Below are 19084 nucleotides of genomic sequence, written 5' to 3'. Positions count from 1 at the left end.
GTTTTAATGATATTGTCTAACTGGTGAATGGCAATAAGAGTGTGGTGCTACAAATTAGATTAGATAGTGGAACACTGAAATCTACTAAATGGATACTGTGGTTACTTGCCAAAATGCTTTAAATACTTAAAACATTTAAGCAGGATTTCCCCTATATTAGGGAAGAACAAATAGAAATAATGTGTTTTAATGATATTGTCTAACTGGTGAAAGGCAATAAGAGTGTGGTGTTACAAATTAGATTAGATAGTGGAACACTGACATCTACTAAATGGATAATGTGGTTACTTGCCAAAATGCTTTAAATACTTAAAACATTTCTTTCCCATCAGAAACATTAGCATTAGAAATGCACTCAACAAGAAAGCTATTGACTTGCTGTAAACAGCTTTTGTAGTCAAATTCAGATTGTGTTTACTCACTGAAAAGAAACACACACTCATGCATTGCCTGCTTTATTGATAAGTAAGACTGTCTAAGAAATAAATTTAGACATTGTTCTACCTAAACAATTATTAAGGGAACCTGACTGCAAATTGTGATCACCTCTTTTTTTCTCTTTACAGATCCCCTGAATATAAATTCACAAATTACTGTATTAAGAAGACTGATACTGCATAATGGAAAAAGTTCACATTAATTTAGAAACAAATTTATGTACTTTCCATATCTGACACTTATGTCACTGAAAGCTGTTTCAACTATTTTAAAGCTAATATAAATACAAGAGAAAAGAAAAGTTTAAACCAAAAAAGCACTTCAAAATGTATTTATTCTAGACTTAATGACTGAATAATCTAGCCAACAAATCTATTTTTTAACATATTCTTTTATATCCATAATCAGGCCACTTTGTAATTTTAGTAGATGCAATACTTCTTTGCTATTATGTTAACAAGTCAAATGTACTTATACAGCCAAGTGCATAAAAATCAATTTTCATTATTTCTTCTATTGCATCGCAAACAAAATCCACTGAATACTGTAACAGCCACTAAGGCAAGTACAGTACACTTTACCTAAGCTGGTCAATAAATCTACAGTGGGATGCAAAAGTTTGGGCAACCTTGTTAATAGTCATTATTTTCCTGTATAAATTGTTGGTTGTTACGATAAAAAATGTCAGTTAAATATATCATATAGGAGACACACACAGTGATATTTGAGAAGTGAAATGAAGTTTATTGGATTTACAGAAAGTGTGCAATAATTGTTCAAACAAAATCAGGCAGGTGCATAAATTTGGGCACCACAAAAAGAAATGAAATAAATATTTAGTAGATCCGCCTTTTGCAGAAATTACAGCCTCTAAATGCTTCCTGTAGGTTCCAATGAGAGTCTGGATTGTGGTTGAAGGTATTTTGGACCATTCCTCTTTACAAAACATCTCTAGTTCATTCAGGTTTGATGGCTTCCGAGCATGGACAGCTCTCTTTAACTCACACCACAGATTTTCAATTATATTCAGGTCTGGGGACTGAGATGGCCATTTCAGAACGTTGTACTTGTTCCTCTGCATAAATGCCTTAGTGGATTTTGAGCAGTGTTTCGGGTCGTTGTCTTGTTGAAAGATCCAGCCCCGGCGCAGCTTCAGCTTTGTCACTGATTCCTGGACATTGGTCTCCAGAATCTGCTGATACTGAGTGGAATCCATGCGTCCCTCAACTTTGACAAGATTCCCAGTCCCTGCACTGGCCACACAGCCCCACAGCATGATGGAACCACCACCATATTTTACTGTAGGTAGCAGGTGTTTTTCTTGGAATGCTGTGTTCTTTTTCCTCCATGCATAACGCCCTTGTTATGCCCAAATAACTCAATTTTAGTTTCATCAGTCCACAGCACCTTATTCCAAAATGAAGCTGGCTTGTCCAAATGTGCTTGAGCATACCTCAAGCGGCTCTGTTTGTGCTGTGGGGGAGAAAAGGCTTCCTCTGCATCACTCTCGCATACAGCATCTCCTTGTGTAAAGTGCGCCAAATGGTTGAACGATGCACAGTGACTCCATCTGCTGCAAGATGATGTTGTAGGTCTTTGGTGCTGGTCTGTGGGTTGACTCTGACTGTTCTCACCATTCGTCGCTTCTGTCTATCCGAAATCTTTCTTGGTCTGCCACTTCGAGCCTTAACTTGAACTGAGCCTGTGGTCTTCCATTTCCTCAATATGTTCCTAACTGTGGAAACAGACAGCTTAAATCTCTGGGACAGCTTTCTGTATCCTTCCCTAAACCATGATGGTGAACAATCTTTGTCTTCAGGTCATTTGAGAGTTGTTTTGTGACCCCATGTTGCTACTCTTCAGAGAAAATTAAAGGAGGAGGGAAACTTACAATTGACCCCCTTAAATACTCTTTCTCATTATAGGATTCACCTGTGTATGTAGGTCAGGGGTCACTGAGCTTACCAAACCAATTTGAGTTCCAATAATTAGTTCTAAAAGTTTTGGAATCAATAAAATGACAACAGTGCCCAAATTTATGCACCTGCCTGATTTTGTTTGAACAATTATTGCACACTTTCTGTAAATCCAATAAACTTCATTTCACTTCTCAAATATCACTGTGTGTGTCTCCTATATGATATATTTAACTGACATTTTTTATCGTAACAACCAACGATTTATACAGGAAAATAATGACTATTAACAAGGTTGCCCAAACTTTTGCATCCCACTGTAATCATATCTTGTCCTTCACTTCCAGTATAAGAGGGTTAACATCCACAATGGATTTCAGAGGGGTTCTGTAAATTGCTAATCACGAAAAATTACCAGGCCATTAGCCTGCCTTGTGCAGTAAAAGTACAGTATTCATTTTCTTGGAATTAATTGGCAGATGACACAGATGATAATATACAGCATACAGAATGTTTAATTCAGGCAGTATGGTCTAGTGATCATGGCATTAGTCTATAAATCATGAAGCTGTCTGTTTCAGTTTCCATCACTTACACAGAAATATGTAAGCAATTGTTTTGCACTATATGTACAGAGCTACATGATTTTGTTCACTATGAAAATCAATAAAAAAATAAAAAAGCACTTGTGTACTCTAGAAAAAAACAACACCTATGCAATTGATGAATTAAACAGAAAATATTTTAAGACATAAAAAAGGTATGATTGCATACGTGAAACATATTCTTTCAAATAGCTTCAAAAAACACAGTTCAACTATAACTTGCTAAATATAATCTGACTACTACTTTGTAAATAACCCTAAAACCCTATAGTATATAGAAAGTACATAAAGAATTAAACCTGATTTTTACTGTATAAACATAGACACACACTTCTAATAGCTGGTATCTATTATAATATTTTCAGAACTTATACTATGCTTAACCACCAGGTCTGAATCAAATGAACATCAAGTCATGCTACACATGAAATTCATTAGTTGAACAAGAAGAAAAAAAAAAGTACTGATTCTCTACAGTCAATTTGAAAGACTTTTTGCCATACATACTACTGTGTTTTCCACTGTCATTTAGAACTGAGAAATATGAGCTTGCCTATTTTAGAAGTAACAATGAATATGAAAATTATGAACTGAATATGAACGCTAAAAGAGGCATTTTTCTCAACTCAGAATTTTTTGAAAATGGAAGCATCCTTTGATGATGTTATCTACATAAGAATACTGCAGTAAATATTTTACTCAAGTTAATTTGTAATTTAAATCAATTTCAGCAGCAGATAATCATATTGTATGCCTCAGAAAAGAATCATAACCCATACATTTCTAGTATTTGTACAAGATTGACATTTTTCAAAAAGTAAAGTGACAAATATCTTAAACAAATGTAATTTATATTGATGAAGAACTGTGTTATAATGTAAGGTAATGACATTTCCATGTAGGTTAATATTTCAATTAATGAAAAAATCTCAAAAGCATTATTCCCCTCACTTTTTGCAGATATTTGACTGTTCAAAACCAACAACTTCTTCAACAATTTTTACTGATTTTTTTTGAGAAAGGTTACCTTTCACCCATAAAACTCTCAACTGTACTTTAGTGAATTCTGTTATTTCCATCTTCTTACCTGTATAATAGTGATTCTTGTGTGAACAAGGAACATAGAATAATAATTTCTGCATTTCTATTCAATTAAAACATGTAAAACTACAGAGAAACATTAATCTTAGCCTTGACAAATTAAAATATTCTGTAAATATGCTACTTGCTTTTCCTGAAGGCTGAAGCTTTATTTACAAACCAGTATTTCTAGAAGTAACATTCTGAAGAAGCACCATACTTAATAATTAACAATTTTACAATAAAACTTAACAATAGGTAATGAGACATAGTACCCAGGAGGTATAAAGCATCCTCATGTAAGCTACATACATGCTTCATTACTGATTCACTTTCCTTCTCATTTGTCAACTCATACAACATATCTGAGATTGCTCCAAAAAACAATACCTTATGCCAGCCTTTAAGAGGCCACTTCCTTTTCTTCAACATAAACCCTTCCTGTTTCTGAGGCTCCTGGATATTACTTCCATTGCCTCGAAGGCCTTCCACGATCTCCCAGCTGTCCTGTAAATAATAAAAATTAAACATATGTAGTCACCCATATTATTAAACATACAGTACAGGCCAAAGGTTTGGACACATCTCCTCATTCAATGTGTTTTCTTTATTTTCATGACCATTTACAGCAGTCCATCACTCTCCTTCTTGGTCAAATAGACCTTACACAGCGTGGAGGTGTGTTTGGGGTCATTGTCCTGTTGAAAAATAAATGATCGTCCAACTAACCTGACTTCTGCACAACACAACTGCTGGTCCCAACCCCATTGATAAAGCAAGAAATTCCACTAAATAACCCTGATAAGGCACACCTGTAAAGTGAAAACCATTTCAGGTGACTACCTGTTGAAGCCCATCGAGAGAATGCCAAGAGTGTGCAAAGCAGTAATCAGAGCAAAGGGTGGCTATTTTGAAGAAACTAGAATATAAAACATGTTTTCAGTTATTTCACCTTTTTTGTTAAGTACATAACTCCACATGTGTTCATTCATAGTTTTGATGCCTTCAGTGAGAATCTACCAATGTAAATGGTCATGAAAATAAAGAAAACACATTGAATGAGGAGGTGTGTCCAAACTTTTGGCCTGTACTGTATATAATTCTCAAGAAGAGCTCATAAAAACCACTCTTTATACAGTATCTATTAAACTTGAAAGATTAAACAGTCAATTCTGTAATTCTAGGGTTCCATTACCAGATTAACAGCATTTCTTTTCAAAACGGATTAATCTAATTTAAAGGAAACTGTAGGGAGACAGCCTAGGAAATTTTTAAAAACAATAATAATAATATTTATTATAATAATAAAAGTGCAGGAAAATAAAACATTAAAACACTTAATGCAAAATAGTGTCTACATTAAGCATAAAATTAAATATATATACAGGAAATACAAAGCTCTGAATTATAATAAAATAATAATAATATTACACTTTAATATCCAGGCATATCCAGGAAATTGCTTTAAATGATGTTATTGGCATAAACATGAATAAGTCGGTGCCATAAGTGACTCATTGCTCAAGTTCTCTTGAGGTCTTGTACAAAGTGTAGTGTGAGTTTTCTGGCAAATGAACTAGCGATTATGTTTCTGACTACAACTCTTTTTTATGTTATGGTTGTCTAGATGGACAGGCTAGCTTCATTGGCTTGGACTTATGCTTCATCATCTGACCTGTTTTTTTTTGTCTTTGCGGTCTGTGACTTTTCCGCCACTTTGCTGTACATAGCAATTATCTCAACAAGTTACCCACAGACATGTATATCAATAAAGAAAATTACTATAATCAATCATTTTACCATGCAAGCCTTGGGATATGGGAGTAAACCATAGTAGTTGAAAATGAAGACACAGAAAACACATACAAACTTTATATAAATGTCTATGCTTTGAAAAAGAGTCTCTGGAAGCACAATGCTGAGCTCTTCATCAAAAACTGCATTACTAAAATGTATATCTGTAAATCTGGATGTCTACCACATACTGTGTTTATAAAACTTGACAGTGGACCTTGTCCTTTACCTGCATCTATTTTTTACTCAGTTCTTCAATATTTGAAACTCACAGAACAAAGACATACTAAAACCAAAAAAATGTAATAATAAATCAATTTCCTACATTCAACACATTATAGACTGTATTACTCATAAAATTGCTTTACTTTAAACAAGCAAATCACAATTGTCCCTTTCTGTTACAGCAGACACAGTCATAAGAGTTTCACACTAGTGGCAAAAAGTATTATTTCATAAATTTCACAGAGCTTTCTTTTAACACACACCCAAATTGTTTCCTCAATAAAATACTTAATAATCTAACAGAACAACATTTGTCACTCTGGCAATGGGAAGAATAAGGTTAATACTATTCTTACAAACATGGGCACCAATAAACTTGAGGTACATGCAACACATAGCTTAATGATTGGCATTAAAAAAGTAAATTCAATGTAGACAAAAACAGAAAATTATTAATTTATGACAAGGTATGGCACAACTGTCTATGCAAGGATCACAGCCAAATAGCAGCTGTGAAAGGGGCTTATAACTGCTTGGAAATAAGTATATACTGTATGGACAATAACATCTGGTTTTAAAGGCCAAAAATGATAGACCAGTATATAACATCTGTTACTAATAGTTACATTATAGGTAGACAGTGACTGCACATAACATAACATAACATAACATAACATAACATAACATAACATAACATAACATAACATAACATTGTCCAGGCCACTTAATCCAATTCATGTTCTTTGTGATCACAGCCTATCTTGGCAACCCTGGTCAAGAGAAAGGAAACATCTTTGGAAGGGGCACCAGTCAATCACAGAGTTATATTCTAATGTTTTATCTGCATAATGTATGAATATGCATCAAGAAATGTTCCATTTCCATTTCATTGTGTCTCAGATATAGAATGAAATGTAAACTATACTATTACATATCATTGATACTATTTTGGTAAAAAAAAACAATTCTATAGTGCATATGATATACTGGTGCATCTTCTCTATACATACTATATTTTTTCATTACATAGTCACACATCAAATAATTTCAAAGATGTCACAACTGGCTCTAAGCAGCACAGAATAAAATCCTGGATTCATTTAAGCTACATATTATATAAACCCATATTCCCAAAGTTAAAGCACTGCATAAAAATAAAATATAGCACTCTCTTGTTATTTTTGTTTTAATATATTCATTCATATTTCATGCATAATATATAATTTGGCAGTAGTAAAAAAAATGATGAGGGATGCTGAGCAGCAATTTTCAGAGGGAACTGTCTGAGACAATGTAAATTAATTTTAATAAGCCCATTTTTTTCAAGGCATTGACTCACATTAAGATAATGGTTAACACCATGCTCCTTCCCCAAACTACAAAAAACAAATTATCGTACCTTATCTTATTATAGTATTTTACATATTGAATGCTGAATGTCTAAAAATAGCTTCACATGCCAGGTACATGTAACACAAGAACAAATTTAGATTATACCTGTCGACTGCCTTGCTTCGAAGAGCTGCTACTGATGCTCCTTGATGGAGATGGCACACTTGGGGACACTGTGGCATTCTTGTCATCACTGTTCATAGCTGGTGGAGATTGAAAAAATCTGTCTTGTTCACTGGACTGACCTAAAAATCATCTGTTTAGCACCTGTTTAATGGTCCCAAACCCTGTTCCTTGGTTATACTTCATGAATGGAATGCATCCTTTCCCAGTCAAACATCTCTCCTGGAATTATAAAGAAAAAAATAAAATGATAACATACGGTATATGTTGTTGAATGGCTCAGAATATGTCACAGGAAGGATTGCTCAAGACAGCTATTTTTAGCTCAGTTGTTCTGTTACATTTTACATTAGAAGCATACCTAAATCACCTTGTGTTCAGCTTAAACAAAGAAATTTAAGCTTTTCTGTGCTTCATATATTATTTTTTACGTATAAATAATGGACACAGAAAATTATATGTTTATAAACAGAATACATCTAAATGTTAAAATTAAATATAAAGTAAAATACTGCTTTTAGGATTATTAATTACAGTATTCTGAAACATAATCTGGCATACCTATATTGTGTTCATGGACAACACAAAACACATGACTTGCACCATAAAGTTTATATTTAAAAACTGCAAAGCCCACATAATATCAGAAAAGTTCACATTACAGTAGTCAGCTTAATTAAGTACTTCATTATTTTTTAACAATTTTTTCCTTTTCAGTTTCCTTATTCATTTTAAATATTTTTTTCATGATCGGAGTAGCTTTCATTCCTTTTTGAGAATGCAATGTATAGTTCAAAATTCTATAATAATGGTTTATTTCAGTTTATGTTTAGATGTTTACAAATATTAATTTGAAAACATCCTTTTTTCTAATGTTATTGTTTAGTGACATACATTTTCTTACTTCCAGCTTGCAAGTTTGTTACTTGGATAGCAGTTGCAGCCCAGACACTGCATTAATGTAACTTTCCTAGATGACAAAAATATTTGCTTTGATTTATATTTTGCAATGCTTACAAAGGGGATCAAAGTCAAGTACGCATATTTATTTACTATGTGAAAACAGTCTGATGAAAGCAAAAGTAACAGGCTGTTTCCCTCTCATGCTTATTTTTTTAAATAGTTAAACTAAAAACATTCTCAAACCTGCTTAATCCAATTAAAAGTCTAAGAGGGCATAAGCTCATATGGGCAGAAAGGAAGGAATCAACCCTGAACACTGCACCAGTCCATCACACATACTGTATATATTCTGATCTGCAATGAACCAATCTGGAATCATCAATCAGTCTACAATGTATCCAGGAATATTGAATCAATGAGTTAGCATTGTTAAAATGCATGCAAAACTGAAGTATACAAGACTGACAGTAAACTGCAGGCTAACAGCCTGGGTTTTGTAATGTATGAAAATGATGGCTGACATTCAGAGTAAAAGTAACAAAAAATTGTATTTGGCAGAAGCTAAAAGTGACAATCAGTCACTCAGTCATTGTCCAACCCAATATATCCTAACACAGGGTGATGGGAGTCTGCTGGAGCCAATCTCAGCCAGCACAGGCCGCAAGGCAGAAACAAATCCCGGGCAGGGCACCAGCCCACAGCAAGACACACACATCCACACATAAAGCCCACACTAGGGACAATTTAGGATCACCAATGCACCTAACCTGCAAGTCTTTGGACTGTGGAAGGAAACCCACGCTGACATGGAGAGAACATGCAAACTCCACACAGGGAGGACCTGGGAAGTGAACCCAGTTCTCCTTACTGCAAGACAGCAGCACTACCACTGTGCCACTGTGCTGCCCCAACTGACAATCAACTGGCACAAAACATCATAGAATTCTAAGTAAGCTTTGAGACACAGGGTTTTCTTTAAAAAAATATTCAGCAAAAGACTAAACTCAAGGCTGGTGCCAGAAGTCACTCCTTCTTTGATCAATATTATCTTTTGAAGGTCCTTCAACAAACTAAAGTAAAAGAAAAATGATGCACAAATTTGTGAATGTCATTAGATTCTTGTTTATCACAGTATTAAAATGGAGATACAACTAATATTCCATTCCATTCTATTTTCATATCAGACACATCAGTTACTTCAGGACTATGTGGGAAATGATCTTCTGGAAAACGCATTCCTTTATTTGTCCCGAGGGGAAAATATGGCTTTACAAAAGCTCTTTAAATAAATACATAAATAGATAAACACACGCACACACACATACAGTATACACATATATACATATATTTATATATATATATAAATACATATATATATAGTGTATGTAGAGCGAGAGAGTGTGGCAGACAGCACACTGGGACGTCTGCATAGTGGATGGGCTGGGGGAGAGAGCATCTTCAGGGTGTTATCACCAACAGGAGGAAGAAGGGCAGCACCCCCCCAGGTTGCTACAGCACCATGGATCCCTGCAGGGCGTGCTGCGAGCTGGAGTTTGCTACAACCCTGTTGGGTTACGTGGGTGCCGCCTGCACAGCCCTACTACAGTGGGCCACTCCCGGAAGTGCTGCCGAAAGAAGACTACTGAAAACCTGGAGCTGTTCCGGGTACCCTATAAAAGGAGCCAGCCGACACTTCTCTAGAGAGCCTGACTTGGGAAGTGGAGGGCAAAGCTTACGGAAGGACAAGTGGAGGCGAATAAGTGGCATCCCAGATGGGACCTCCTGGCCGTCTGTTGGCAGGAGACCCGCTGTAAAAATTTCTTGTGGCCAACCTGGACACACAGCGCAGCAGCACACGTAAAAAAAGGCAATGAAGTACAACCGCACACAGGCACAAAGAGAGAAAGAGAGAGAGAGAGAAAGTCTTTTTGGTTATTGAGCTTGCTGGATGGTACTGTATAAGGCGGAAAACAAGGGAAAAAACATTTCCCACAGCTGAATAATAGTGTGTTGTATGCTGGACTTGGCCACTGTGTCTGGGGTTATATATATATATATACTATCAAAATACCCGCGCTTCGCAGCGGAGAAGTAGTGTGTTAACAAAAGTTATGAAAAAGAAAAGGAAACATTTTAAAAATAACGTAACATGATTGTCAATGTAATTGTTTTGTCACTGTTATGAGTGTTGCTGTCATCATGATTTGATTATCATTATTTCTTTCAATTAGGTTCGTATTTGGAGGATGTGTTGTGTTCAAGGTACATTCCGTGTTTGTCAACCGTTGTAAAGATAACCGGTTTCATCCAGTGTTCACTACACAAATCGCTACTCGTGAATCTAAGATGTTTAACAGGCATTCCCGGTATTAACTTGTGGAGTTGCCTGCGAATATTTAGCGGCAGCGTGTCTATGAACTTGTGGATTTGCCTGCAAGTATTTAGCGACATCATCTCTATGAACTTGTGGATTTGCCTGCAAGTATTTAGCGAGAGCGTGTCTATTAACTTGTGGATTTTTCTGCGAGTATTTGGCGGCAGTGTCATAAAGTTGTTTCCGTCTAGCTGCATCAGAAAATGTACCACGATGTCTGACACGCCTTCTTTTTACTGTTTTCTCACTGCTTGGATTGCTGCTGTCATAATCGGTTTGAGTTTCATGGCAACTGTGTTGCGTGCAAGAAAGAACTGTAAAAAAAAAAGCGTCTGTCTGTGTTGGGTTAAGTGCTGGTATAGCACCATCTAATGTCTACAGTGGAACCTCAGTTCACGACCATAATTCATTTCAAAACTCTGGTCGTAAGCCGATTTGGTTGCAACCCGAAGCAATTTTCCCCATAGGATTGTATGTAAATACAATTAATCCGTTCCAGACCGTACGAACCGTATGTAAATATATATTTTTTTTTAGTTTTTAAGCACAAATATAGTTAATTATACCATAGAATGCACAGGGTAATAGTAAACTAAATGTAAAAACATTGAATAACACTGAGAAAACCTTGAACAAAAGAGAAAACTAACACTGCAATAGTTTGCGCTATAGCGCTAAGAACCGCTCATTAAAAACACTTTTTTTTAAATGAGTTTTAAGCACAGGGAAAAAATGAAGATTTGAAAAATCCGTAATTTAATAAACCACCAAGAAAAGTAACATTGCAACAATGCACGCTACAAACCGGTCGCTGTAAACAGAAATGAAAACAAAAACAAGCCCAGTGCATTCTTTAACTGCCTTCTCTACCTTATGCGTCCAGCTCTCTCTCGTGTGTGTGTGTCTCTCTCGCGCGCCTGTGTGTGTGTCTCTCTCGCACGCCTGTGTGTGTGTGTGTGTCTCTCTCACGCGCCTGTGTGTGTGTGTCTCTCTTGCGCATGCCTGTGTGTGTGTGTGTTTCTCTCTCTCACGCGCCTGTATGTGTCTCTCTCACACGCCTGTGTGTGTGTGTGTCTCTCTCTCGCGCCTGTGTGTGTGTGTGTCGCGCTCTCTCTCGCTTGCTCGCTGCACAGGAAATGCACAGGGAGAGACTGAACACGTACAAACCGAAAGGCAAACTGGCTTGTTTGTATACCGAGTGTGTGGTCGTGAACAGAGGCAAAAGTTTGGCAAACGTTTTGGTCGTAAAACGATTTGTATGGGAACCGAGACATTTGTGAACCGAGGTTCCACTGTACAGGTAAATTTTGTTACAAAGAATATCTTTACAACGAAATTTTCATTACAACGTAGTATTTTTATGGTCCCGACAGTTTCCCCATATGACACGAATCTATAAAAATCTTGTTACTACAAAGTATATTCAGCAGATACTTTCATTACAACAAAGTGCCCAAAAGACCTTGAAATGCCTGAATGAATCATCCACAGAGCAGTTAGTTCAGGCCATCCCCAAAACAGAAACACTGTAATTTTTTTTTCTAACTTTGAACTTTCGTCGTACATTTTTTTTTTTATTTTGCCTTGTTTGTTTTTGGTGGTTTTCAGTGATATCTTTTGCTTATTGCTCGTCAACATTTGAAAAACATCCACTGGAATTTATCTCATTGTCACCCTCCTATAGAAATGGCAGACAAGGAAAAACGATAACAGTTCATATTAGAAAAAAAAAACTCTCAATTGCAGCAAAAAGAAAAAAGACATCAGTGAATTTGGAATTTTGTCATCAACACTGTTAACTTTCTTGAAAGACCGAGCAAAAAAACAAGAAAAATCTCGGGTTGCAAATGTATGTGAACTGCTGCATTTGAAGACTTCGTAAAAGCAGTTTTTATGTGGTTCAGTGATGCTCATTCAAGAAACATTCCTATTAATGTGGCACTCATTCAAGTAAATGTGAGGTTTGTAAATTCTCTTGGAACTTCCCCTAACTAGACAGCACACCAAAGAGCATCCCAAAGTCCGATCTCCGTGTCTATGGAAGACTGTTTATCTGTTGATGGGGCAACAGCAGGCTCAAAGCTATGCTGCGTCTCTCAGCTATGCTGCGTTTCTCCACCAAAGCAAACAGAAAATATATAGGTAGGTAATGAAAGGTACATTGTAAATGCAGATAACAGGTTTACTTCGTCACTGATCTGGCCACGACCCTGCCTGACTGCTGTGTCTGTGTATAGCAGAGTGGCAGATCATGCTACAATAAATAAGTGTGTTGCTGTTTCAAGCTGAATAAATCTGGTTTTGCTAAAGTACGGAGACTGAGCCTCGTGTTTTGGGGTGTAAGATAGGGAGTTATAGCACGACCCCAATCTTTCATGATTGCTTCTGTGTCGCTTCACTGCAGCGCTGTGAGCCTATTTTTGCCCTTCCCCGGCAACAGACGAACAATCTTCCACAGATGCTGCAATCGTGTTTCAGGACGCACTTCAGCGTGTCGCTCCCGTTGGGTGGGGAGTAGGGGGGTCTCAAAAGAGTTCAGAAACCTCACAATATGCAGAAGAAAAGGATGATTGGGGTCCTGATGGATAACAATGCTGCCCACAACATGCTTCTACATTTAGATAATATTCGCTTTGAATTCCACCCACCCAGTTGCACAGCAGTGCTTCAGCCATTGCATTTGGGCATCATTCACACCCTGAAAGTGTATTATCACAAGGAAATGCTGTGAAAAATTCTCGCCAGCATAACTTGTAGGCAGGAGGAGATTAAAATTAACACGAAAGAAGCTACTGAAATCATTGCAAACGCCTAGACACAAGTTAAAGAAAGCACTATAGTAACAAATACAGAAATACAGAAATATTTTTTAGTTCCCAGGGAGTTTGTTGTAACGGATTTTACCTGTACTGTATATACTCACTATGGCCTAAACAGGGTGGCACAGTGGGTAGCGTTGCTGCCTCGCAGTAAGGAGACCTGGGTTTGCTTCCCGGGTCCTCCCTGTGTGGAGTTTGTATGTTCTCCCCGTGTCTGCGTGGGTTTCCTACGTGACTCTGATTTCCTCCCAGAGTCCAAAGACATGCAGGTTAGGTGTATTGGCAACCCTAAATTGCCCCTAGGATGTGCTTGGTGTGTGGGTGGGCGTGTGTGTGTGTGCGCCCTGCAGTGGACTGGAGCCCTGCCCAGGGTTTGTTTCCTGCCTTGCGCCCTGTGTTGGCTGGGATTGGCTCCAGTAGACCCCCGTGACCCTGTAGTTAGGATATAGCAGGTTGGATGATGAATGGATGGATGGTCTAAACAGACACCAGAATGAGTAAAAATTAAAGAAAATTTAAAAAGAATGAAAACGTCTGACTTGAGAATCACAGTCACAGTGAGGTATTATGCAGGTGCATTGTTGTTGGTATAAAGGAGCCCCAGTAGCATTTGTAGTTATTTTTATTTCACATCTGCATTGATTTTTATTTAAGACCATGTAAATACAGTTTTTCTATTTGTATGTGTTTGTTTCTGTGTTTGTTTTGGGGTAGAATTATGATAATATAATCCAGATTCAAGCATGTTTCTGTTATAATTAATTTATTTGAACAGATTATTGGGTGCATTTTACTACAGCATTGCATTAATCTTAGCCTTAGCACTCCATCCCTCTTTTTTAAGTAAATAGTTACACAAATCTATTGCAGCCACTTCACCCATTTGATTTTTGGGGATTTGTTACACAGGGGTATAAAACAGGTCTTGATCACTTTGTAATAAACTTATTCTAGTATGTACAAAAACATATCTGAACAGCTAAGAAAGTGAACAGTGACATATTCACAAAGACAGACATCAGAAGCTCAGGTTTATTGTGCTCAAGACTCAAAATTGTCACAGCAGGGATGGTGGAAGAACTCCTCTGGTGATGCACAGCCTGCAAAGGGGTACAAGCTGTTTCAGAAAGATGCCGGAGGGCTGGGAAAGGTCAGTACTTTGAAACACTGTTGCATGCCTATTTACACATGTGAAGATGCCAACTGTCATGATTAATGAGTCAGAATGTGAATTACAATGAGCAACTGACTCTATGGTTAATTTCAAAGAATTGTACTGGAATACTTAGGTAATAAAACAAGGTGGATCTGTTCCACATCTTTATTTTACATTTAATTACTGCCAGTTTTGCAACTTCAACAGGTTTTTTTTTACAAAAACCGGACAAACAATACTTGCTGACAACAAATATCTGCTAATGCTGAAGCCAATTTTTTAGCCACACAGTCTGGAAACTCCTTCATGAGTAACATACCAATTATTTATGAACTTGGCTGAACAGTTCAAGCAACATTCACATATTCTTACAAGATGCTTTCTGGTGGTGTATGACAACACTCTATAGAGCAGTGATTCTTAACTTGTTTTGAGTAACTGACTTCTTTAAGAATCTGATGAAAGTTATAGACCCCTTCCCCAGAAATATTCACAAAAACACAACTTTGCATGTGATGAATATAATGTACTTTATTTATCGAGATTTGATTGTCTCATACATATATGGCATGCACAGAGTATTATTAAACTTTAAAGTAAACAATCAAAACAAAAACACTCTTTTTTTATGCAAATAATAATGGTCACTCATTATAATTATGAAATACAATCCTTTTGTGCAAATTAAAACAGATCTACTACTACTAAGTTTTTGACTACCATTACTACTATTACTACTATATTTACTCTAAATCAACAGTACCAGGCTGTATAGTGAACATAAACGTTAATTTTTATCTGACCCTTATGGACCCCTGAAACCCATCCTTGGATCCCCTAGGGGTCCACAATAGGGAATTTAAATGCAAGAACTTTTTTTACCTGTCATGTATTTTAATGGAGAACATTTTACTTCAATCTGCAGTTCTACTTTAGAACCATAGGACCATAAGCCAAATGGGGGAAACTGTCCCCAAATCCTGAAGCAATGGTCGAGAAAAGTCACAATGGCAACAATTAATTGAAAAGTCCATACAAGCTGCATTTGAGTCAATATGTGGGTAATATATAAATTAATTTTACAGACAATTCAAATCCAATGTGACACTGTTCCAATATCTATCCTGAATTGGAAAAATAAATAAAAATTAATTTATCAGATACTTAAAACCTAATAGACAACCATTATTACCAGTTAAAATCAGACTGCACATTATTGAAAGTGCATAATATTTCAGAATTTGTGAGCACATGAAGGCAATTGTTCAAAGGTACTTTAAGTGGAAACATCACCCTCTGATCTGCATTTAGAAACCTTTAGATACTAGTAATGAGCCTTTCAGCAAGATTGTCTCAGAAAAAACATAATCATAATCTTACCATGCAGCCCCATAAACATATAAATTAAGTTTAGGCCCCTGAAATAAACTGATGTCTAATACAAGCACAGAGTTCAGTGAAATCAAAGTATAATGATTATCTTTAAACATTTACCCATAATTCCCATTAGCCCCCACCATCAAATTAATGCAGCCAGAATCTGACTATGGAGAACATTTTTTTAGCAAGGAGTGAACGTGAAGACTAAAATCAGTCAAGTCACAGATGGTAATGAACAACAGAGGATATAATTTGCAAAAGTGTACCACAGGTTTTAATGTAGGTCCATTTGGTTGATGCTTATACTTTGAATTTAATCGGCCTTTAAAAATGCACTTAAAGACTAGAGTTGTAGTCCTGTTACTGTGTTGAAATCTTAGTTATATTTTGTGACTATTACACCAGTGTTAAGATTATTATCACTATTATTATTGTTATTATAATTATTATTGCTATTGTTATTATTTTTGTCAGGGTCAAACATTTATTGCCACCCCAATGTTTATGACAACATGTCTTAAATATGTTATTTGTCAATTTCTTAAATCTTTTTAGAAAAGCACAGGACATCACACAACAGTCACTGCACTTTACTTTGTTAGCTTTAAAGTAGCCAATGTTTCCAGTGATGCATTCATAAAAACAAATACTACTAGGTTAATCTAAACCCAAATATAAATATTTTGTGCTGCCTTAAAAAGTCTAATGTTCCATGCTTTTTTAAAGATCTAACATTCTTTTCATCCACCGAAAAGATCAGCTATAGGGTAATCCGTGGCTAGTTGTAATATTGCCTTACTCTGCGATTCAATTTGAGTCGTTTAGGCAAGTATGGGTATTTATTTTTGGTCTTCTAGATTATGGGCACAAACACCTAATCAACCACTGTCTTATGCAAGGAATTATTATTTACTGAATTTAATAATGGATGCATGCATAGGTAGAAGTAAAGAAATAATAAATGGGCCTAAAGATGAGTCACTGAACTGAAGAAAACTTGCATTATTAAATTATCAAAAACTCACAAAGCAAATATTCCTGTTTGTTTCTGACCCTTTCAAGGAAACAATTCCATAAAACGTTACTTTTATGTTTTTTAAATGCAAGGTTAATTACTTCAATTTATGTCTGCTTCAATCTAAAACACTAAAACAAACCCAACCATCTACTTTTAGTCTGCTTAGTCTACACAATTTACAAAATCATTTCTCATTTGTTGAGATTTGTTTTATTGAAGTAATGAATCACTGATAACCTGTACTTAAGCAAGGCCTAAACAAATCATGTTCACTTTCTGAACCTGTTTATTCAATTCAGGGCCTTAGTGAACCAGAGCATGGTCATGGCTCATAGTGGAAAAAATTAGGGACCGGCTATTTTGAGGATACCAGTCAATGGCACACCCATACTTGTTCATTCTGAACCACCAGGTAACTTAACATATAATTCTGGAATATATGAGGAGAGAAAAAGAGGCAGCTCTACTTTCAACTGAAACTTGAAATCTGAAACAATAGTATAATGTGGTGTAATATAGATGTCAACTTGAAGACATTGCATATTCTAATTTATTTGACATAAGAATATGTGATACACAATTTCTTAATTTTCTCAATACTACATTATTAATTGATTAGGTATAACAGGATTGGTAAAATAGCTAGTGGCCTGCTATTTCTCAGATTCAGTATAATGTATCTGAATCACATGACTGTTTGCTGTTCTTGTGGAATTTGCATATTTATCCTGTTTTTGCATGGTTTTTCCTTCTAAAGGCATGCTGGTAAATTTGGTGCTGTATGATGGCCAGTGTTGGTATGTATATAAATAGGCCCTGTGATGGACTGGCTCCTGGTCAGAGCTGCTTCCTGCCTTGATCTCAAGGCTACTAGGATTGGCTTAGGCCCTTGCTAACCCTGAACTGTCTCAAAACAGGTTTGAGAATGTTATGTTAAACACCCTTCAGTGATGGATGTACTTACTTTCAAATATCACTGTGAAGAAACTCCCATGTATGGAATGTATGAGTAAGGTGTCAAGAATGCATATGTCAGTTTTTTAGTACATAGTCCTGTCATATCTTCCCCAGAAGAGACATGCTGAACCTTATGATTATAGCAATTGTCACACAGAGTGAAAAGAAGCTGTGTACTTGCATATCTATCATTTCCAAGGTGATTTTGAGAACAGACTAGGCATGACATTATGCAGACTGGAAGGTAATGTTATGATATGCAATGAGTAGTTTCTTTTGTGAAGTGGGTCCCTTTGGAAATTGTTTCTTACTAACATCCATCCATTCCATCTATTTTCCTAACTCACTTAGCCTGGGTTGGGTTGTGGGGCAGCTGGAGCCTACCCCAGCAAGCATTTGGCATATGGTATGAATCATCCCTGGACAGGATACCAGTCCATCACAGAGTATACACACTCACACACAAACACACGCTAAGGCCAATTTAACATTGACAATCCACCTAACCTGCATGTCTTTTTCTACGGTGGGAGGAAACTGGAGCACTTGGATGATATCCATATTAACATGGAGAGAACATGTAAACTCCATGTAGGGAGCATCCAGGGAGTGAACATTGGTTTCCTTATTGCGAAATGTATCACCCAAATGTGCAAATGTACCACCCACCCACAAACACTTGATGTGATTTTTGCAATGCAATGATATGTTGAGAAAAAAGTGAAATAAATAAATTTTATGGAAAATTAAATGCTGGAAGAAATAAAAATTATTGAGACTCGAGCAGGTATGAGACATAAGCCTTCAATCCCATGCATTAAATTGACAAGGGAAAAATATGTATCTCACAAATATAGCAACTGACACTGGCAAAAGTAAGAAAAATGCATTTTGAATGAAATTA

At 36.3% G+C, this 19084-nt stretch overlaps 1 protein-coding gene across 3 annotated transcripts in view; it reads right to left on the bottom strand.

The window, feature by feature from the left end:
- The window catches only part of LOC120515422 (oxysterol-binding protein-related protein 3-like), a 183533-nt gene that overhangs the window by 102726 nt on the left and 61723 nt on the right, over window positions 1-19084 (bottom strand). For all 3 annotated transcript variants that reach the window (XM_039736396.1, XM_039736395.1, XM_039736397.1), the window contains 2 exons: window positions 7556-7795; window positions 4430-4546 (listed from right to left, as the gene is read on the bottom strand). In XM_039736396.1, the coding sequence (XP_039592330.1) occupies window positions 4430-4546; window positions 7556-7651 (213 nt within the window). In that variant the 5' untranslated portion in view covers window positions 7652-7795. The remainder of the gene's footprint in view (window positions 1-4429; window positions 4547-7555; window positions 7796-19084) is intronic.

The sequence above is a fragment of the Polypterus senegalus genome, chromosome 15 (assembly GCF_016835505.1).
Source record: "Polypterus senegalus isolate Bchr_013 chromosome 15, ASM1683550v1, whole genome shotgun sequence".
Lineage (NCBI taxonomy): Eukaryota > Metazoa > Chordata > Cladistia > Polypteriformes > Polypteridae > Polypterus > Polypterus senegalus.
Note: the sequence above shows the minus strand (reverse complement) of the source record. Positions and strands in the feature narration are given on the sequence as shown.